Here is an 18,450-nt window from a genome sequence, read left to right on the forward strand (position 1 = left end):
TCCCCCAGCATCAGCTTCCCCCAGCATCAGCCTCTCTTCTTCCAGCCTCCCCCAGCATCAGCCTCTCTCCTTCCAGCCTCCCCCAGCATCAGCCTCCCTCTCCCAGCCTTCCCCAGGATCAGCCTCTCTCCTCCCAGCCTCCGTCCTCCCAGCCTTCCCCAGCATCAGCTTTCCCCTCCCAGCCTCCCACAGCATCAGCCTTCCCCAGCATCAGCCTCTCTCCTCCCAGCCTCCCGCAGCATCAGCCTCTCTCCTTCCAGCCTCCCTCAGCATCAGCCTCCCGTTCCCAGCCTTCCCCAGGATCAGCCTCTCTCCTCCCAGCCTCCTTCCTCCCAGCCTCCTTCAGCATCAGCCTTCCCCTCCCAGTCTCCCCCAGCATCAGCCTCCCCCTCCCAGCCTTCCCCAAGATCAGCCTCTCTGCTCCCAGCCCCCTCCAGCACGCCGTGCTCCTCTGCCGACACTCACACACCCGATCGCATACACTCACACACATCCGATCGCATACACTCACACACACCCGATCACATACACTCACACACACAGACACTGACGATATTGCACATACGCGCTGACAACATCCGGAGATACCACATGCTTCTGGCCATGTGATCCTCCGTCAGGTCCTGGAAGGTCACAACAGCACAGTATCGAGGCCGAGAAGCAAGCGATATCGCCGGATGCTGTGAGTGTGTGGATGCGATGTGATGTGTGTGTGAGGTGGTTACCAACGTATCCACACCACTCCCGTGCGAGCGGGGGACGGGGGGGGGGGGCGGGGCCAGAGCTAGCGTGCATTGCGTGAGGGGGGCGGGGCCGAATTGCCAATGCCTGCAGGGTGCCGGGGCGAGAGGCCAATCTGTGGGGGGGCGGAGCGGCTGGCCAATCAGTGTGGGGGGGCGGGGCCATGGCGAGCCCAGCGGCCAATCAGCTTTGTGTCACCGTAAGGACACAATTTTGGAGACAGACAGACAGACAGACAGACAGACAGACAGACAGACAGACAGACAGACAGACAGACAGACAGACAGACAGACAGACAGACAGACAGACAGACAGACAGACAGACAGACAGACAGACAGACAATTATATATATAGATGTTAGAATGCTGTATATAAGAGTCCACTGGTGGTGGCTGCAGCTTATAAAGCAAAAAACTGGTGACAGGTTCCCTTTAATATACTGTACATCTTCATCTTAATCTTCCATCACCTGGGATGTTCATGAATATTTATATCCAGCCATAAGAAAAGATAAGTAAACATTGGCATTGTTGGACAAAACACATTTACGATCTCCTACCCTCGCCAGGTTTGGGGTCCCAGCCTAAGCGCTGTCCAATCGGTGAGAAGACATCTCTGATGAATCCTTGAATCTCCTCGTGGAACTCTGTGTGAGATAAGAGTGTGGACAGGATCCCTAGATTACAGCTCAAGTCGCTCCATACAGTGTAATTAGGTTCATTCACAAAGGCCTCCATGACTTTAAGGACTTCAACCGTGCTGATGATGCCTGCTCGCGCCTGAAGGAGGGACACACATTAGTAATACTGGGAGAGTTCAAAGCTTTCACCATTTGTAGTAAAATAGATTGAGGGCAAATCTTGCATAAGCTGTATTTTTATTTCACTTTCATACTCACCAAGGAGAACAGGTCATTTTGCAGGCCGAGCCTGTCCACTGGCTGAAGGGAGAGATCTCTAATGCCAGGCAGTAAACTTTCCAGCATAGAAGGGCTGTACTGGGTGCGGTAGAAACCAACTGTCCCCGGATTTAGCTATGTTGGATGAGAGCAGAATTCAGCATGTAAAGGAGACTTGACAAATTCTGCAGGGACTCGAAACATTAGCCAGTTGGCATACATGAGCTACAACAATTCCAGGACACATTTACTTTCCTTTTCTGTTAGGTGGTCTATAAAGAGTGCATAAAGTGTGAAAGTCGTACCATCAGTGAGCAGTGGTCGGGCGACATCACTGGCAGCTTTCATGACCTGGAGCTTAGACATATATACACTGATCCAGTTACGCAGGACATTCAGGCTCACCTTAACCCACTGGTCTGAGGCCACACCTTCTAGAACAACAGTCGTCTCTGGCTTGTCCATAAGTAATCTCAATTTAGCGGAGGCTGGGGATTCACTGGTGCAGATGCTGATCGGTACCATCCAAAGGGGGCTCTCCTCACCTGAGCGAGGGCAATAGGAGGATGTTATATGGAGAGAGGGGCTGGAGGCTTACCAGCCAACCTATCATCGGGAGAATAAAGGAGATAAGAGAAATAGGAAGAAAGAAGAGTAGGATAGCTTTGTGCAGCTCCAGAAAAGCACAAGTGAGACTACAAAGACCACACTGTACAGGTAAGCAGCATTGTCTGAAAAATGGGATTGGGTGAGTCTGCTACCGTAGCCATGTTTTGGGTTGCTTAAGGGTTAAAAGGGGCAAGAAAATGCAGCTGGGCAAGTCTTACCATTATGTGGCCCACTGGCACAGAACTTCCTTTGTGACAGCGTTAATATCCGTGTGTCGTCTTTCTGAAAAATAGTACAAAATAATGGTGATGTAGTCTTACTTGCCCCATTACAATCATTACATTGTGTGACCATGAATGCCATGTAACAGAGCTTCATGAAGGTACCTGCTCGGACTCCACATAGATCAATGGGAAACCCATCTGCTTGGTCCATGTACTCATTACAGCAGCAATTGGCTTCCCACTGGCTTGCTCAAGAGACTCCCATAGGTCCTCTGCAGAAAAGAGCACTCATTTTACAGCTGTGCGAGGGGAGCTGAGTGGAAAAGGGAAGGTAGGTTTGGGTGGAGGCATTATTATAATGTTAGTAATGGTCAGCAACATGACAGGGCCATGGAATACCTGTGGCAGCATTCTTCTCCTGGAATTTGGTGAGGTATTGGTTCATGCCTTTACGGAAGTCCTATATGAGTAGAACAACAATGTGTGTCAATCGTAAAGTAAATGAAATAAGTGGTTGACTTCATATATTATAAGTCCCTATAGATCTGCAGTCAAAAGTTAATAGGCGATTGCAAATAGAACAAAGAAACCAATACATGCAATTGTTGAAAACGTAGCGACCGTGTAGTGCACAGATCATAAAACATGGTGACACTGATTTGAGGACAGGATGACAAACTAAGCTGGAAAGGGTTATCTGATGACCTCCAGTGATGTCCAGTGAAGACACTTCAGGTCTTAATAAATGGCTGACAATCATCTTTACAATTGGATTATTCATTGACATTGTCGTGCTACACTAGAACATCCATTAGTCATTTGTGGATTTCTTAAGCCCCCATCACATTTAGCGACTTACCAGCGATCCCGAAAACGATGCGACCTGATAAGGATCGCTGGTGAGATATCACAGAATCAGACCTTACCAACGACTCAGTAACGATACAGGACGCAGTAGCGACCTGTATAACGATCTCTGCTGTCATTGGGACCCTGTCACACAGTGTCAAACATAGCGATGCGTCCTGCCCAGCAAGACATCGCCTTTGAAGAAAATGGGCCAGGCCATTCAGCAACGACCGGCGACCTCACAGCAGGGGCCAGGTCGTTGCTGGATGTCACACACAGCGTCATCGCTAGCAAGATCGCTGTTGCATCACCAAAGCCGTGACTCAGCAGCGATGTCGCTAGCGATGTCGCTTAGTGAGACGTGGCCTTTAGTCATTAGTAGCACCTCCTGAGCAGTGGCAACTTAAGAAACATCTTGCTACAAGACGTCTCACATGATGACAGCCAGCTAGCAGTCTTTCCTTTATCATGTATACAACAGGAGAGCATTCATATAATGACTACATAAGGGTCCTCCCTCAAAAAGTTGGCGGTATGCTATGATTATGAGAGTGTACATTTGATTTAACCCCTTCAGCCCTCGGGTATTTTCCGTTTTTTTGCTCCCCTTCTTCCTAGAGCTGCAACTTATTTTTCTGTCAATCTTGCCATGTAAGGGTGTGTTTTTTGTGGGACAAATTGTAGTTTTAAATGAAACTAAGTTTTACCATATAGTGTTCTGGAAAACAGCAAAAAAATTTCAAGTGTGGAAAAACTGCAAAGAAAGTGTGATGGCACAATAGGTTTTTGGGATATTTTATTCAGCATGTTCACTATATGGTAAAACTGTTGTGTCAGTATGATGCCTGAGGTTGGTGCGAGTTTGGAGACACCAAACATGAATAGGTTTACTTGTATCTAAGGGGTTAAAAAAATTCACAAGTTTATAAAAAAAAAAGTGGCGCACGTTTTGCCCCATTTTCCGAAACCCGTAGAGTTCTCATTTTTCGGGATCTGAGGCTCAGTGACTGCTTATTTTTTGCATCTCAGGCTGACATTTTTAATGGCACCATTTTTGTGCAGATGCTACGTTTTGATCGCCTGTTACTGCATTTTGCGGCGATCAAGAAACGTAATTTCGGCGTTTGGAATTTTTTTGCCGCTACGTCGTTTAACGAACAGATTAATTGATTTTATATTTTGATAGATCGGGCATTTCTGAATGCGGCTATACCAAATGTTTATTTTTTAACCCTTTAATTTTCAATGGAGCGAAAGAGGGGTGATTTCAACTTTTTTATAATTTTTTTTTTTTATTTTACTAGGTCCCTTACAAGGCTATATGGATCAGCAGTCTGATAGCTCTTCCATATATACAGATCATAGCTACACCACTGAAATCTGAAGATATGGTGCTTTACTTCCAATGCCGACACTAATCAGGCATTGAGAGGAAAAGACTCATGTTAGCTACAGGCATCATCACATGACTGCTACCATGGCTGCTACCGGAAGTCACGTGATCATGTCACGTGACTTCCGATGGGGGCAGGGTACGTGATCATAATGGCAGCACACATACATCTCACTGCCAGATTTTGGCAGCGAGATGTAATGGGTTAATAATCACAGGTGGAACAATTCCACTGGCGACTAGCAGGCACATATTTCAGCTGTTGAAATCAGCTGATGTGTACGGATCGCCGCGGCCTGCCCACGGGAGCCCCCGGGGGATTAACCTCAAGCGATCCATGACGTACCCAGTACGTCGTGGGTCGCTAAGGGGTTAAAAAACAAAAACAAAAAAAATGTTATAAGTTTAATATGCCCAATTCCAGCCTTGCTGAAGCATCACCAGATCATCACCGATACTCCACCAAATTTCTCAGTGGGTGCAAGACACTGACTTGTACGCCTCTCCAGGTCTCGATCTAACCATTAAATGACCAGGTGTTGAGCAAAGCTGAAAATTAGACTCAGAGAAAATTACCTTACTCTATAAAGCGGGCAGATTAAACTTTGCGAAGGATGTATAAATCAAGCCACATACAAGGTAATCCTGGAAAAAAACGTTGCTTCCTTCTGCACAGGCAATGTTCCCCAACTGAGGACTGGTTTTTCCAGCAGGACAATGTGCCATGCCACACAGCTAGGTCAATCAATGTGTGGATGAAGGACCACCACATCAAAACCCTGTTATGGCCAGCCCAATCTCCAGACATGAACCCCATTAAACATGTCTGGAATGTAATCAAGAGGAAGATGGATAGTCAGAAGCCAAACAAAGAAGAACTGCCTAATTTTTTGCACCAGGAGTGGCATAAGGTCACCCAAAAGCAGTGTGAAAGACTGGTGGAAAGCATGCCAAGGGGGGCGTGGCCTGGACGGCAATGTGAAGAGACGTGTTTGTGGAGCTCTCCTGCAAACACCCTTGATAAATCCCTGAATACCGCTGTTATCACTGCCTCAGCCGGCTGTCAGGAAGATAAGGTGGTGAGGACTTGTCTGGGGTGAGTCTGGTGGATGCAGAGTGCCATGGTCCGTCACAGGCAAAAAGATAATGGAGGTGGGAAAGTCCCCAGCTCTCAAGATGGTGCCATGATAAGGCAGGAAGCTGAGAAAGTTAGGGTACCTTCACACTTAGCGATGCAGCAGCGATCCGACCAGCGATCTGACCTGGTCAGGATCGCTGCTGCATCGCTACATGGTCGCTGGTGAGCTGTCAAACAGGCAGATCTCACCAGCGACCAGTGAACAGCCCCCAGCCAGCAGCGACGTGCAAGCGACGCTGCGCTTGCACGGAGCCGCCGTCTGGAAGCTGCGGAGACTGGTAACTAAGGTAAACATCGGGTATGGTTACCCGATGTTTACATTAGTTACCAGTGTGAGCAGGGAGCCGCGCACACTGAGCGCTGGCTCCTTGCTCTCCTAGCTACAGTACACATCGGGTTAATTAACCCGATGTGTAATGCAGCTACATGTGCAGAGAGCAGGGAGCAGCGCACACTGCTTAGCGCTGGCTCCTTGCTCTCCTAGCTGCTGTACACATCGGGTTAATTAACCCGATGTGTACAGCAGCTACATGTGCAGAGAGCCGGAGCCGGCAGCACAGGCAGCGTGAGAGCTGCGGAGGCTGGTAACTAAGGTAAATATCGGGTAACCACCTTGGTTACCCGATGTTTATCTTGGATACAGCTTACCTCAGCTGTCAGACGCCGGCTCCTGCTCTCTGCTCGCTTCATTTGTCGCTCTCTTGCTGTCACACACAGCGATCTGTGTGTCACAGCAGGAGAGCGGCTTTGAAGAAAACGAACCAGGGCTGTGTGTAACGAGCAGCGATCTCGCAGCAGGGGCCAGATCGCTGCTCAGTGTCACACACAGCGAGCTCGCTAATGAGGTCACTGCTGCTTCACAAAAAGCGTGACTCAGCAGCGATCTCGGCAGTGAGCTCGCTGTGTGTGAAGCACCCCTTAATGCAGCCTGTCAGAAGAGGATGCAGATTGCTGCAAAGCTGGAGAAATTTGCCTGGACTTCAGAGAAATCACATCAGCATATAGATAACAGAGGTGAGATAGAGGAGGGAGAAGACAATGCCAGCTCTGATGATATGGGGGATGGTGAAAAGCAGCAAGATCAGACAGGAGAAGTGGAGGAAGCACATAGTGCAGAGGAGGCTCCAGAAAACCCCACTTTAAAGGACATTTTTGCAGTGGTGTCTTTTTGTAAAGAAGCTCTGACTTCCCTGACAAAGCAAGTTAAGGGATTACAGGCAGAGGTTGCTGACATTAAGAAAGACCTCAAGAAAGCCGATCTGAGAACAGGAGCTGTGGAGGAGAGAGTGGGGATAATAGAGGATCATATTACAAAACTACAAAAGTCTGAAAAAACATTTGCACAGCAGATAGCTGAAATCATGGCAAAAAATGATGATTTAGAGAACCGCTCTAGAAGAAATAACATCCAAATTGTCGGCATCCCTGAGAAAGCGGAAGGAAGAAACCCCACTGAATATGTAGAACACTGGCTCAGGGGGAAAATGGGTGCTAATGTCTTATCCAAGCTCTATGCTGTGGAACGTGCACACAGAGTCCCGATGCAGCCACAACCAGCAGGCAGGGGCCCTCGCACTATGCTAGCCAAGCTCCTCAACTACAGAGACAGGGACACTATACTGCGAAAGGCAAGAGACATGGAGGATCTTATGATTGACGGCCAGAGAATTTCCATATACCCGGACTACTCCATTTCTGTTCAAAAGCTACGTATGACTTTTACAGGAGTAAAGAGGCGCCTGCGAGAGATGGGGGTGCAATACTCAATGATGTTCCCGGCAAAGCTAAGAGTGATGGCGTTGGAGCGGGTGCACTTTTTTACAACTCCAGAGGAAGCCATGCAGTGGTTGGACGCAAACGAAAAGCGGATCCGTTTGAAGGAATGAGCTGACTGTCTGAATCTGCAGTGTGTTGGAGAAGGCCGGCTGAGGCTCTACAACATCCTTAGGAGCTTACAGGGGACCCTTCTTGTTTTTTCATTTTTTTCTCCCCCTTTTTTTTTTTTTCCTCCTTCCCTTTGGGATTGAGGTAGTATGCAGGGGGAATGCGAAGGGTTTGATGTGAGCTTCGCAGGACATGGGGACTGCCTAATTAGGCGCGGTGGTGGTATTTACAATTTGAGATTCCAGTTTAATTACTGTTCGCCATTTTACTGTTATATTGTTTGAGTGGAATATGATTATACATAGACAGGGTGGGAGTGGAGAATTGTTGGAAAAGGGACGAGTTTTAAAATGTGTCTAAGAGGGGAGGGCGAGGGAGGTAGGGGGGAATTTAGTAGGGATTATGGACCAGGCTTGGAAAACCCGATGCTTCACGGGAGTACTCAAAAACATGAAGTGGTAGGAAGCAGGAGGGGAGGGGAGCAGGGGGGGAGGGGGGAAAGGGGTAGGGTGGAGGCAGCATGGGGAGATACTACAAGGTTTGATGGTTTTACTGGGTGGGATAATGGGGGATAGAATTAAGGTGTTGAGTTGGAATATTAGAGGGTTATCAGATAGGACTAGGAGAGCGGCAATAATTAAATATGTTCAAGACCAGAACCCGTCAGTAATATGTCTACTAGAAACGCATCTCACAAAGGAGACAACACATGTTTTAAATAGGAGATGGGTGCAGAAGGCCTATCATTCCACCTTTTCCAACTATGCAAGGGGTGTATCACTGCTGATCCATAACTCTGTGCAATATGAAGAGATAGACGTGTATGTGGATAAAGAGGGACAGTGTGTAGCCGTCAAGTGTAAAATATTTGGCAGACTCATGTGTATAGCTGCAATATATATACCACCTCCATATAAGTGCACCAAACTAAGGGAGATAAGGGAGTTCTCTGAGAAGGGGGGAGTAATCCCTTTTTTACTGGTGGGGGACTTCAATTATGTGATAGACCTGTACTGGGATAGGAGTAGTAGACCTTCAAGTATTCAGGATAGTTGGATGACTTCGTTTGGCACTCTTATTGGGGAACTTGGAATGGTGGATGCCTGGCGAGTGAGGAATGGGAGGGTATCCTGCTTCTCTTGTTATTCGGCTTCGCATAACACTCTGTCCCGCATTGACATGGCTCTAGCTAGTGATCTGATGGATGCAATAAGCGACGTGCAATATCTGACAAGAGTGATTTCAGATCATAGCCCAATTCTAGTGTCCATACGACGGGGGACCCTGACAGGGGGAAGGAGGGGAGAGTGGAAGCTTCATCCAGCATGGATCCGTCATATTAATATGGGGAATATAGAACGGGATCTTGGGGATTTCTTTATCCACAACGAGGGTAGCACTGGTCCGCTGGTGGTATGGGATGCGATGAAGGCATACCTCAGGGGGCTCCTGTTCAGGGATATCTGTAGACGTAAAACACAGACGAGGCAGGATGAGAAAGATAGCCTGGAGGCCTTAGATAAGGCAGAGCTGGAAGCAATCCGGAGTACTACTACGGACGCGAAGCAAAATCTTAGGCAGGCGCATGAACAGGTTAATAAGATGCTTTTGGAGAAGGCGGTAAGGAAGCAGGCATTCCAAAAATTGCATTTTTATGAGGAGGGGGAAAAAGTTGGTCATCTATTATCGGTCATAGCTGCAGCTCAAAGGAGTAGCTCATTTGTGCATGGTATGGACACGGTGGAGGGGACACAGGTCACTGAGGTTGAGGAGATCCTTGGGGTCTTTAAAGATTTCTTTCGCACGCTATATTCTTCTAGCGGAGAGATGAGGGTGGAAGAGGTGGACTCGTTTCTTGAGCGAGGTGAGCTTCCGGTGTTGTCTGTGGTGGATAGAGATAAACTGGAGTCACCTATTACTATTGATGAACTGGAGGACGCTCTGCATGGCATGAGCAATGACAAGGCACCGGGAGCAGACGGGCTACCAGTTGAAATTTATAAACAGTTAGAAGAAATCCTATTACCCAAACTATTGAAAGTTTTTGAGGTGGCGGAGGGGGAAGGTGTATTGCCTGAATCTATGAGAGAAGCAATAATAGTAGTAATTCCTAAGGAGGATAAAAATCCGAGGCTTCCAGACTCATATAGACCCATCTCGTTATTAACAGCGGACGTGAAGCTTCTGGCTAAGGTGTTGTCAAACCGGCTGACTGGAGTTATATCTAACCTAATACATATGGACCAATCAGGGTTCATGGCCAATAGGTCAACAGCTGCTAATATCAGGAGATTATATCTTAATCTACAGTTGCCGCCTGACAACCCTGGCCGGAGGGTGATCGCTTCGCTAGATGCCCAGAAAGCGTTCGATAGTGTTGAGTGGGGATATCTGTGGAAAGTGTTGCAGCATATGGGTTTTGGCCCACGGTTTGTAAAGTGGGTGCAGCTGTTGTATAATAGGCCTACTGCTAAAGTTAGAGTTAACGGTATGACCTCCACAGCGTTTGAGTTGCACCGGGGAACGAGACAGGGCTGCCCACTATCGCCGCTCCTATTTGCTATTGCAATAGAGCCTCTGGCGGCGGCCATTAGGAAATCAAAGGAGATTCATGGATTTAAGTATGGGCATTTAGAGGAGAAAATAGCTCTTTATGCTGACGATTTATTACTTTTCTTGGGGGATCCATCAGCCTCATTGGATCATGCCATGCGGATAATAGAGAGATTTTGAGAAGTTGCGGGACTGACCATTAATTGGTCTAAATCAAGCCTCTTTAAAGTGGATGGGGAAGTAGCCTGGACAAATGAGGATACTGTGGCTAACAAATTGAAGAGTGTGGACGAATTTAAATATCTAGGTATCCAGATATCTCTGCCTGTAGAAAAATACATACAGGTGAACTTATGGCCTCTCCTTAAAAAATTGAGAGTCAAGGTGGATGCCTGGAACAAGCTACATGTCAGTTGTTGGAAGGGTTAATTTGCTAAAGATGGTAGTAATGCCTAAACTCCTATACATACTGCACAATGCCCCTGTTTGTATTTCAAGGAAAAGATTTAAAGGGATAAACTCGCTGTTTAGGGACCTGGTGTGGGGTAAAAAGCAGCCTAGGGTGCGATTAGAGACTTTACAAAGGCCGAAGGGTGAGGGGGGTCTAGCAATCCCAAATCCGGAATTGTATTATATAGCGGCGCAATGTCAACACCTCAGGGGTTGGTCTGATCGAGAGAAAGATGGGGGCATTAAAGAAGTACTGGAATACATAGTGGGTAGAAGTCCATTGGTAATGGGACTAGAGGATGGTGCGGTGGGGCTCCTGGGTAGAACATCTCCTACAATGACACTTATAAATAAGACCTGGGATAGGCTGAAAAGGGTGAGAGGGGTGACCCGGTTAACTAAGTTTACACCTATCTGGGATAACAGTAATCTCCCGGAGATTCAGAAAATGGGGAATATTGAGGAGTGGAGACGCAAGGGTGTAGTATACATGCATCAGATATTGGACGGAGGAATTGTGAAATCATTCCCGCAGTTACAGAGTGAGTTTCAGTTACCGGCGTCCGGCTGGCTCCACTACAATCAATTAAAACATGCGATTGCAGCCCAAGCGGCTAAACAAAGTGTGGCCATACAGACTGACCTGGTACTGGAGTATGTGTGTAAGGGCGGAGGAAGCACTAAAGGGATCATTTCTGGCACATATAAAGATATACTACATATTTTTCTTTTAGACTACTCAATTAAAGCTAAATCTAAATGGGAGGAGGAAGTTGGGCCGATAACGGAGGAGGTGTGGGAGAGTATCCTGGAGTATGTCCCTAAACTTTCCATGAGCGAACCGGCCAGACTGTCTCACCTATATGTGATTCACCGGGTATATAGGTCTCCCTTACTGATGTTTAAAATGGGGTTGAAAAGGAATTCGGAGTGTCCAAGGTGTCAGGGATCTGACGCAGGTATTTTTCACATGATGTGGTCTTGTCCGAGACTGGTCTCCTTTTGGACTAAGGTTATCCACAAGATAGGAAGAACATATGGGTGTGTCCTCCCCAGGGAACCAGTGATATGCCTATTGGGATTTGTTGAGGAGCTTGGGGTGGAAAATACTATGAAAATTGTCATTGCTAGGCTGCTATATGCGGCAAGAAAGCTAATCGCCAGGTCCTGGAATAAAAAAGACCCCCCGACCAGGGGAGAGTACATTAAAAGGGTGAAATGTATTCTTCAGCTGGAACAGGGAGTGTATGAAAGAAGGGGGAATGTTAAAATGTTTGAGAAGCTATGGTCTCCTTGGCTGCAATGCGGATAGGACGAGTGTTGGACCAGTAAACTGATATGGGACGGGGATAGTCGTCTGAGACCTCTGATGTGTGGGTTTTGTTTTATTTGTGTTACTAGTTGTTCCTCCTGCACAACGGGATGGTTGCTATACTACAGTTGAAGGGTATCCTAAGTGTGTACTAAATGGGATGTAGTATCGGGGAGAAGTGTTGCTGCCGGGGTGGGGGAGGGGGCGGGAGGGGGAGTTAAAGGGGTAATAGATGTGATAAATTTAATTTGGATGCCGATTTGTTATTCTGTTGTATGTATTCTGTTTTAATAAAAAAAGTATCTGATTTAAAAAAAGGAAAGCATGCCAAGATGCATGAAAGCTGTGATTAAAAATCATGGTTATTCCACACAATATTGATTTCTGAACTCTTCCTGAGATAAAACATTGGTATTGTGGTTTCTGATTATGAACTTGTTTTCTTTGCATTATTTGAGGTGTCTGAAAGCAATGCAGTTTTGATATTTTGACAGTTTCTCATTTTCAGAAAATAGAAAATTTATTGCTTGGAAATAAAGATGTACACATTTATTTTGATTAGCGAACAATGAGGTAATTGAGGAAAAGGGGGTCATTTCAGCACGACAGAAAAAAATTGCACGTGCGCAGGAGTGCAATGGAAACCTCTGTATGGATGATGTAGGGCACGTTATCCACAAGGAGCTGGGAAGGAAGAGGGCGATTGAAGAAAGAGGAGGCACTGGACAGAGACCTGCGACACTCATCGGACCAGACCCCCCCAGGTGAGTATAATAAAGGATGTTTACGTTATACAGAGCGGCCTGGGCTCTTATACAAGAGCTTACTGGAGGTGGGAGGAGACAAATCTGGTGACAGATTTCCTTTAATTTGAGATCATAATATAAAGGTAGAGACCCAGAATCCAGCGATGTGTCACTTACTGGGCTGCTTGCAGAAGATTAGTAAACATGTTGCCCTGTAGTCCTCCATATTCGTGAGCTCTGTATAATCACAGATTGACAGCTTTCTGTATACAACAGCAGTTTTCTGCCTATGCACAAACTGTGGTATGGGCAGGGTTATACAGAGCTTAGCATTCAGAGAACTGGTAAATTTGCTGTAGTTAACAGTGAATTTTCAAAATTACAGCAAAAAGCCCAATAAGTGATAAATCACTGGAATTAAGAGTCTGCCTTGTACATTAATTTACTCTCCGATGGGGTGTCAGTTTCCCTTTAATGTGTAAGGCCAGCTTTAATGCACTCTGGCGAGTAAACAAGGAGTTAACTTATACCATATTTACCTCATCGCCAATATAATCGTGCAGCATACGAATAACAGATGCTCCTTTGCTGTAAGATATGGCATCAAATATTTCGTCCACTTCAGAGGGATGGCCCACATCCACCTACATTGAGAAGTGTAATAAAAACCATGTACATTTTTTTAAATTAAAACACAGCAAAATGTTCAGAACGTGGGAGACATGGACTGAAGACGAGGAGATAGCTGAGACAATGTTACAAGGGTGGGAACGGGTGAGAAAGGCCATCCTGTGCGAGAGATGGAGACTCATGCACACAGCGCTGTGTGGCTTTAACATCCACCTTCCCACAGCTCTCCTGGTCAGATTACAGCGTGTCCTAAGTGTGGGGTGCCCTTTACGAATCTGTGGCATGGGGTGTGGGAATGCACAGAAGTAGTGACATATTGGAAGAGAGTAAGGGACCAGATTCAAGCATGTTGGGGAACAAAACTTTCACAAACGCCACAGGCCCTGCTCTTCCACCAATTATAGCCCCCCTGAATCTGAATCTCAAGGGGTGTTAGACAAAGTAAAGATTCCTAGAAACCTCTACATTTCTAGTAGAGGCTCTTCGGGCTTTCTTTAGAGAGTGGCTTAAACCAAACACTCCATTAACGGGAACGATAATATCTCAAATGAAACATCTATTGGGACTAGAACTGATCGAAGCGGAAAGGAGTAAAGAAAAATCAGCAAGAAAAGTTTTTCCGCTGTGGAAAAAGTTTATTGGATTTCATTACAGTCCTCAGGAAATCCTGAAAATAATTAGCCCTTTCCGCCATACAGAATGGTATTGCCTGGAAGACCTGGGAGGGACGTTGGGGGTCTTAAGACCGTCATTAGACACTTAAGCAGGCTTTACACGCTACGACATCCCTAGCAATTGCTAGCGATATCGAGCATGTAAGCACCCGCCCCCGTCGTGTGTGTGCGATATCGTGTGATTGCTGCCGCAGCGAACATTATCGCTACGGCAGCGTCACACATACATACCTGGACGGCGGCGTCGCTGTGACTGCTGAACAATCCCTCTCTCAAGGGGGAGGGATGTTCGGCGTCATAGCGACGTCACTAAGCAGCCCGCCAATCAAAGTGGAGGGGTGGAGATGAGCGAGACGTAACATCCCGCCCACTTCCTTCCTTCCGCATTGTGGCCGGCGGCAGGTAAGGAGACATTCCTCGCTCCTGTGGTGTCACACACAGCGATGTGTGCTGCCGCAGGAGCGACAAACATCGATAATCAACCATTACAGATTTTTGGTTTTGGGACGACCTCTCCATGGTGAACGATTTTCACCATTTTTGAGGTCGCTTAAGGTCACTGGCAAGTGTCACACGCTGCGATATCGTTAATGACGCCGGATGTGCGTCACTAACAACGTGACCCCGACGATAAAACATTAACGATATCGTAGCGTGTAAAGCGCCCTTTTGTGTGTATCATATGGAAATGGTAGTCGACACCATAGCATGAACATAATTGTGGAAGGGTTCACACTCACAATCTTATTCTTTGTTTGTGATACTATCTTTTGTTTCTTTCCTTGCAAGGTTTACAGATGCACTGACGAACAAATCAATCTGATGTATGCTGATTATTACTATTTGACCATGCAATTGATTTTTTTTTTTTTTTTTTTAAAATAAAGCAAAGATTTAAAAAAACAAACAAAAAAAAAAACAAACCATGTACTCTTTAAAATGAGTAAAAATATAATATAAGCAAATTATTACCTAAATCAAAAGACAAAAACCATGAATGATGTGAAAGACAGTACCTCAATTGGATGGCTATTATCCAGTGCATCCAGTTCTTGAGCACGAGTGTAATCGGCAGAAACAAATTGTGTCCATATATCATATTCTGGGAAACAATGATCCACACAGAGGTATTCAATCCAGGAGGCAAATCCTTCATTCAGCCACAAATGGGTCCACCATTCCTGGTAGAGACAAGACATTTCAATCCACAAATTCAGACCTCTATGAGATGTAACAGGATTTACATGCTGACGACCTTTATTGGTGCAGCTCCGAAAAAATAGGACGATCTATTGCAAAAGTAGTGCAGCCAAGAATTTGACTAGCGGTGACATAGAGGTGTTATTTTTCAAACCTCAAATGCCTGTGATAAATTCATACTTTCCCTCTTGCTGCCAGCTACATTAACAGGCTGTTTAATGTGTTCCCATCACTCTAATCAGTGCGCAGTACATAAGGCCGTTTTCACATTGACATTCAGAGTATGGACTTCAATGTTCAGACCTGCCGAGGGTCTCCTGACCAAAGTCGATAGCCTCAACTATCAGTCTGATGAATTCTGGTCAGGGGTCCCACGGTTGGTTTAGACATTGTGGTCAGTAGAACTTGTGAAACCAGACTTAGAGGGATGTCTTTAAGGACGCAATGTCCCTGAACTCAGATACAAATTCAGAATGTTTTGTCCTATATGGAAATGAACAGGATAAAAACTACTGAAAAGCCAGAGAGCGATAATAGCACCTACCATCGTAACTAGGTTCCCAAACCATTGGTGTGCCAGTTCATGTCCCACAACTAGTGCCACCCACTGGCGAGAGGAAGAGCATGAGTTCTTGGGATCGATGAGCAGAGCAGTCTCCCTAAGAATTAATAAAAAGTAACATACTTTACAAAGGAATCAGAGTCTAAGTAAGACCTCTTTCACACATCAGATTTTTGCCATCAGTCACAATCCGTTTTGTGACTGATGCGACGGATTTGTTGCAGATAGTGGTAAAACTGATGTGACTGATCCTGTAAAAAAACGCATTCGTTGTACCATTTTTTTTTCATGGCAAAGGTTATTTGTTATTGAAAACCTATTTGAACCCATCCACGGATGAGACAGAGACCAGAGAGACCAAAAATGATTTTACATCTCATCTGAGCATGCTCTGTTAGTAAAAGATGGATCCTTTGCCGGAATATGTCATTTGACGGATTGCTACGGATCCTACACCCATAGGCTTCCATTATAACAAATGACAGACGCCGACGGATCCGTTGCTGTCCGTTTTTTAAACGTACCCAAAAACCGTTCCTGTGGACGCAAACTCTGTCAGTCGGCCAAACATTTTGACGGATCCGTCGCACAACAGATGAAACGTGAGGCCATCCGTCGCAATTCGTCACCAATACAAGTCAATGAGAAAAAACTGATCCAGTGCTGGATCTGTTTTTTTTTTTTTTTCACAAAACGACGGATTGCGACTGATGACAAAAAACTGATGTGTAAGAGGCCTAAGCCAACCTTACTAGTCGGTCACCAGATACAATATATTGGGCAGCTTTTGTTGCAGATTTTTTTTTTTTTTTTAAATTTAGTTATCTTTGTGATCCCCTGGCACTGCAGTAGCTATGCTTGCCTTGTGCCCAGACCTCCAGCGATGACGTGCCAACATATGACTAGTATAGCTGGAGGCCTATAATATGAGACTAGCAGGGACAGGGCTAGTGTCAGTTTTGCCAAGGTGACTATACATTTTTTCCTCTCATTTCACACCTTTTTCTCCAGCTGCAGATTTTGCTGTAAAGTAAAAGGTAATCAACAGCAAAATCGATAACACTAGATTATGACTTGATTTCTTCCCTATTAAATTTAATTATATACTGCACTAAAGAGCACTGAGTGCCGTGCAGCATTATACATCATCATAGCCACAAAAATAATAAAACCAATAATTAAACTGTAGAAGAGGAAAAAAGAAGGACTTTATTCTTGCAGATGGAAAACAGCATTCCTCCAAGCTGTAAGGGGATCTTAAGATAATAAAGAAGCTTAATATGGCTTAGATCATGAGCAGATGTTCAGTCCCTTAACACTACCACGATGTAATGGAGATCCCTTGACCTATGACCAGATTATCAACAAAGGGGGGCATAGAATCAACGTTCGTACCTGTACGTAACCAGGCCCCAGTTTTCCATGGCTCCTGTGAAACAAATAAAAAGGTGAGTGAAGAGGTACACCAATGCCAGCATCACCAGTACAGCAGGCCAGTCAGTGCAAACATTACCAGCTGCAAAGTCTGCAATTGCGATGAGGTCAATCTTGGGAAGAGGGTACGGAACATTGAAGTAATCCTTATAGAAAGGCAGAGTTTTAGCAGCAACCTAAAATGAGAGACAAAAATGGTTGGTGGGAGGGAAATTACCAGGTTTTAGAATATACATACACACACACACACACACACACACACACACACACACACACACACACACACACACACACACACACACACACACACCAAATCTACCTCCAAGGCGAATTTTCCTTGCTCTGCTTTTCCAACTGGTGTGTAAACCCGGACCAGCACTCCATCAGCAGATCGTGTCTCCACAAAGTCATACTCCCCCACCACGAAGGCCACAAGATAGGTAGACATGACAGGGGTGCGTGCAAATTTCACTTCCACCAGGTTCTCATCATCTGGGTATGGCTTACGCTCAATCAGGTTCTGAACATTGTAATATAAAGAAAAGGAAAAAAAGAGAATTTTGTTACTTACCGTAAATTCTTTTTCTTATAGTTCCGTCATGGGAGACCCAGACCATGGGTGTATAGCTACTGCCCCCGGAGGACACACAAAGTTACTACACTCAAAACGTGTAGCTCCTCCCTCCTAGCATATACACCCCCTGCTAGCCAGTCCTAGCCAGTTTAGTGCAAAAGCTGAAGGAGGACATCCACCCACAAGAAGAGAGAGTAAAATCCGGAAGAACCGGAACCTCTGTCTACAACAATAACAGCCGGTGAAGACACATGGAACAAGAAACCTGCCAACAGGCAATAGGGAGGGTGCTGGGTCTCCCATGACGGAACTATAAGAAAAAGAATTTACGGTAAGTAACAAAATTCTCTTTTTCTTTATCGTTCCTATGGGAGACCCAGACCATGGGACGTTCAAAAGCAGTCCATGGGTGGGAATAAACAGACAACTGAGAAGCAGGCAAAACCTAACTTCACAAATGGGCGACAGACGCCGGAAAGATGCGTCTGCCCAAGCCCGCGTCTGCCAAAGCATGAGCATGCCTTGGGTAGTGCTTCGAAAAAGTATGCAGACTAATTCGAGCTGCAGTCTGACAGACC

The 18,450-nt window shown here is 45.9% G+C and overlaps 1 protein-coding gene across 1 annotated transcript in view; it reads right to left on the minus strand.

The window, feature by feature from the left end:
• The window catches only part of NPEPPS (aminopeptidase puromycin sensitive), a 111,143-nt gene that overhangs the window by 21,541 nt on the left and 71,152 nt on the right, over window positions 1-18,450 (minus strand). Inside the window, exons 6-17 of the mRNA XM_075350076.1 lie at window positions 17,618-17,818; window positions 17,378-17,474; window positions 17,260-17,293; window positions 15,847-15,961; window positions 15,119-15,283; window positions 13,338-13,442; window positions 2,873-2,933; window positions 2,636-2,745; window positions 2,468-2,531; window positions 2,046-2,185; window positions 1,641-1,775; window positions 1,302-1,521 (exon numbers count right to left, since the gene is read on the minus strand). Of these exons, the coding sequence (XP_075206191.1) occupies window positions 1,302-1,521; window positions 1,641-1,775; window positions 2,046-2,185; window positions 2,468-2,531; window positions 2,636-2,745; window positions 2,873-2,933; window positions 13,338-13,442; window positions 15,119-15,283; window positions 15,847-15,961; window positions 17,260-17,293; window positions 17,378-17,474; window positions 17,618-17,818 (1,447 nt within the window). The remainder of the gene's footprint in view (window positions 1-1,301; window positions 1,522-1,640; window positions 1,776-2,045; window positions 2,186-2,467; window positions 2,532-2,635; window positions 2,746-2,872; window positions 2,934-13,337; window positions 13,443-15,118; window positions 15,284-15,846; window positions 15,962-17,259; window positions 17,294-17,377; window positions 17,475-17,617; window positions 17,819-18,450) is intronic.

Source organism: Anomaloglossus baeobatrachus, chromosome 5, assembly GCF_048569485.1.
Source record: "Anomaloglossus baeobatrachus isolate aAnoBae1 chromosome 5, aAnoBae1.hap1, whole genome shotgun sequence".
In the NCBI taxonomy this organism is placed as follows: Eukaryota; Metazoa; Chordata; class Amphibia; order Anura; family Aromobatidae; genus Anomaloglossus; species Anomaloglossus baeobatrachus.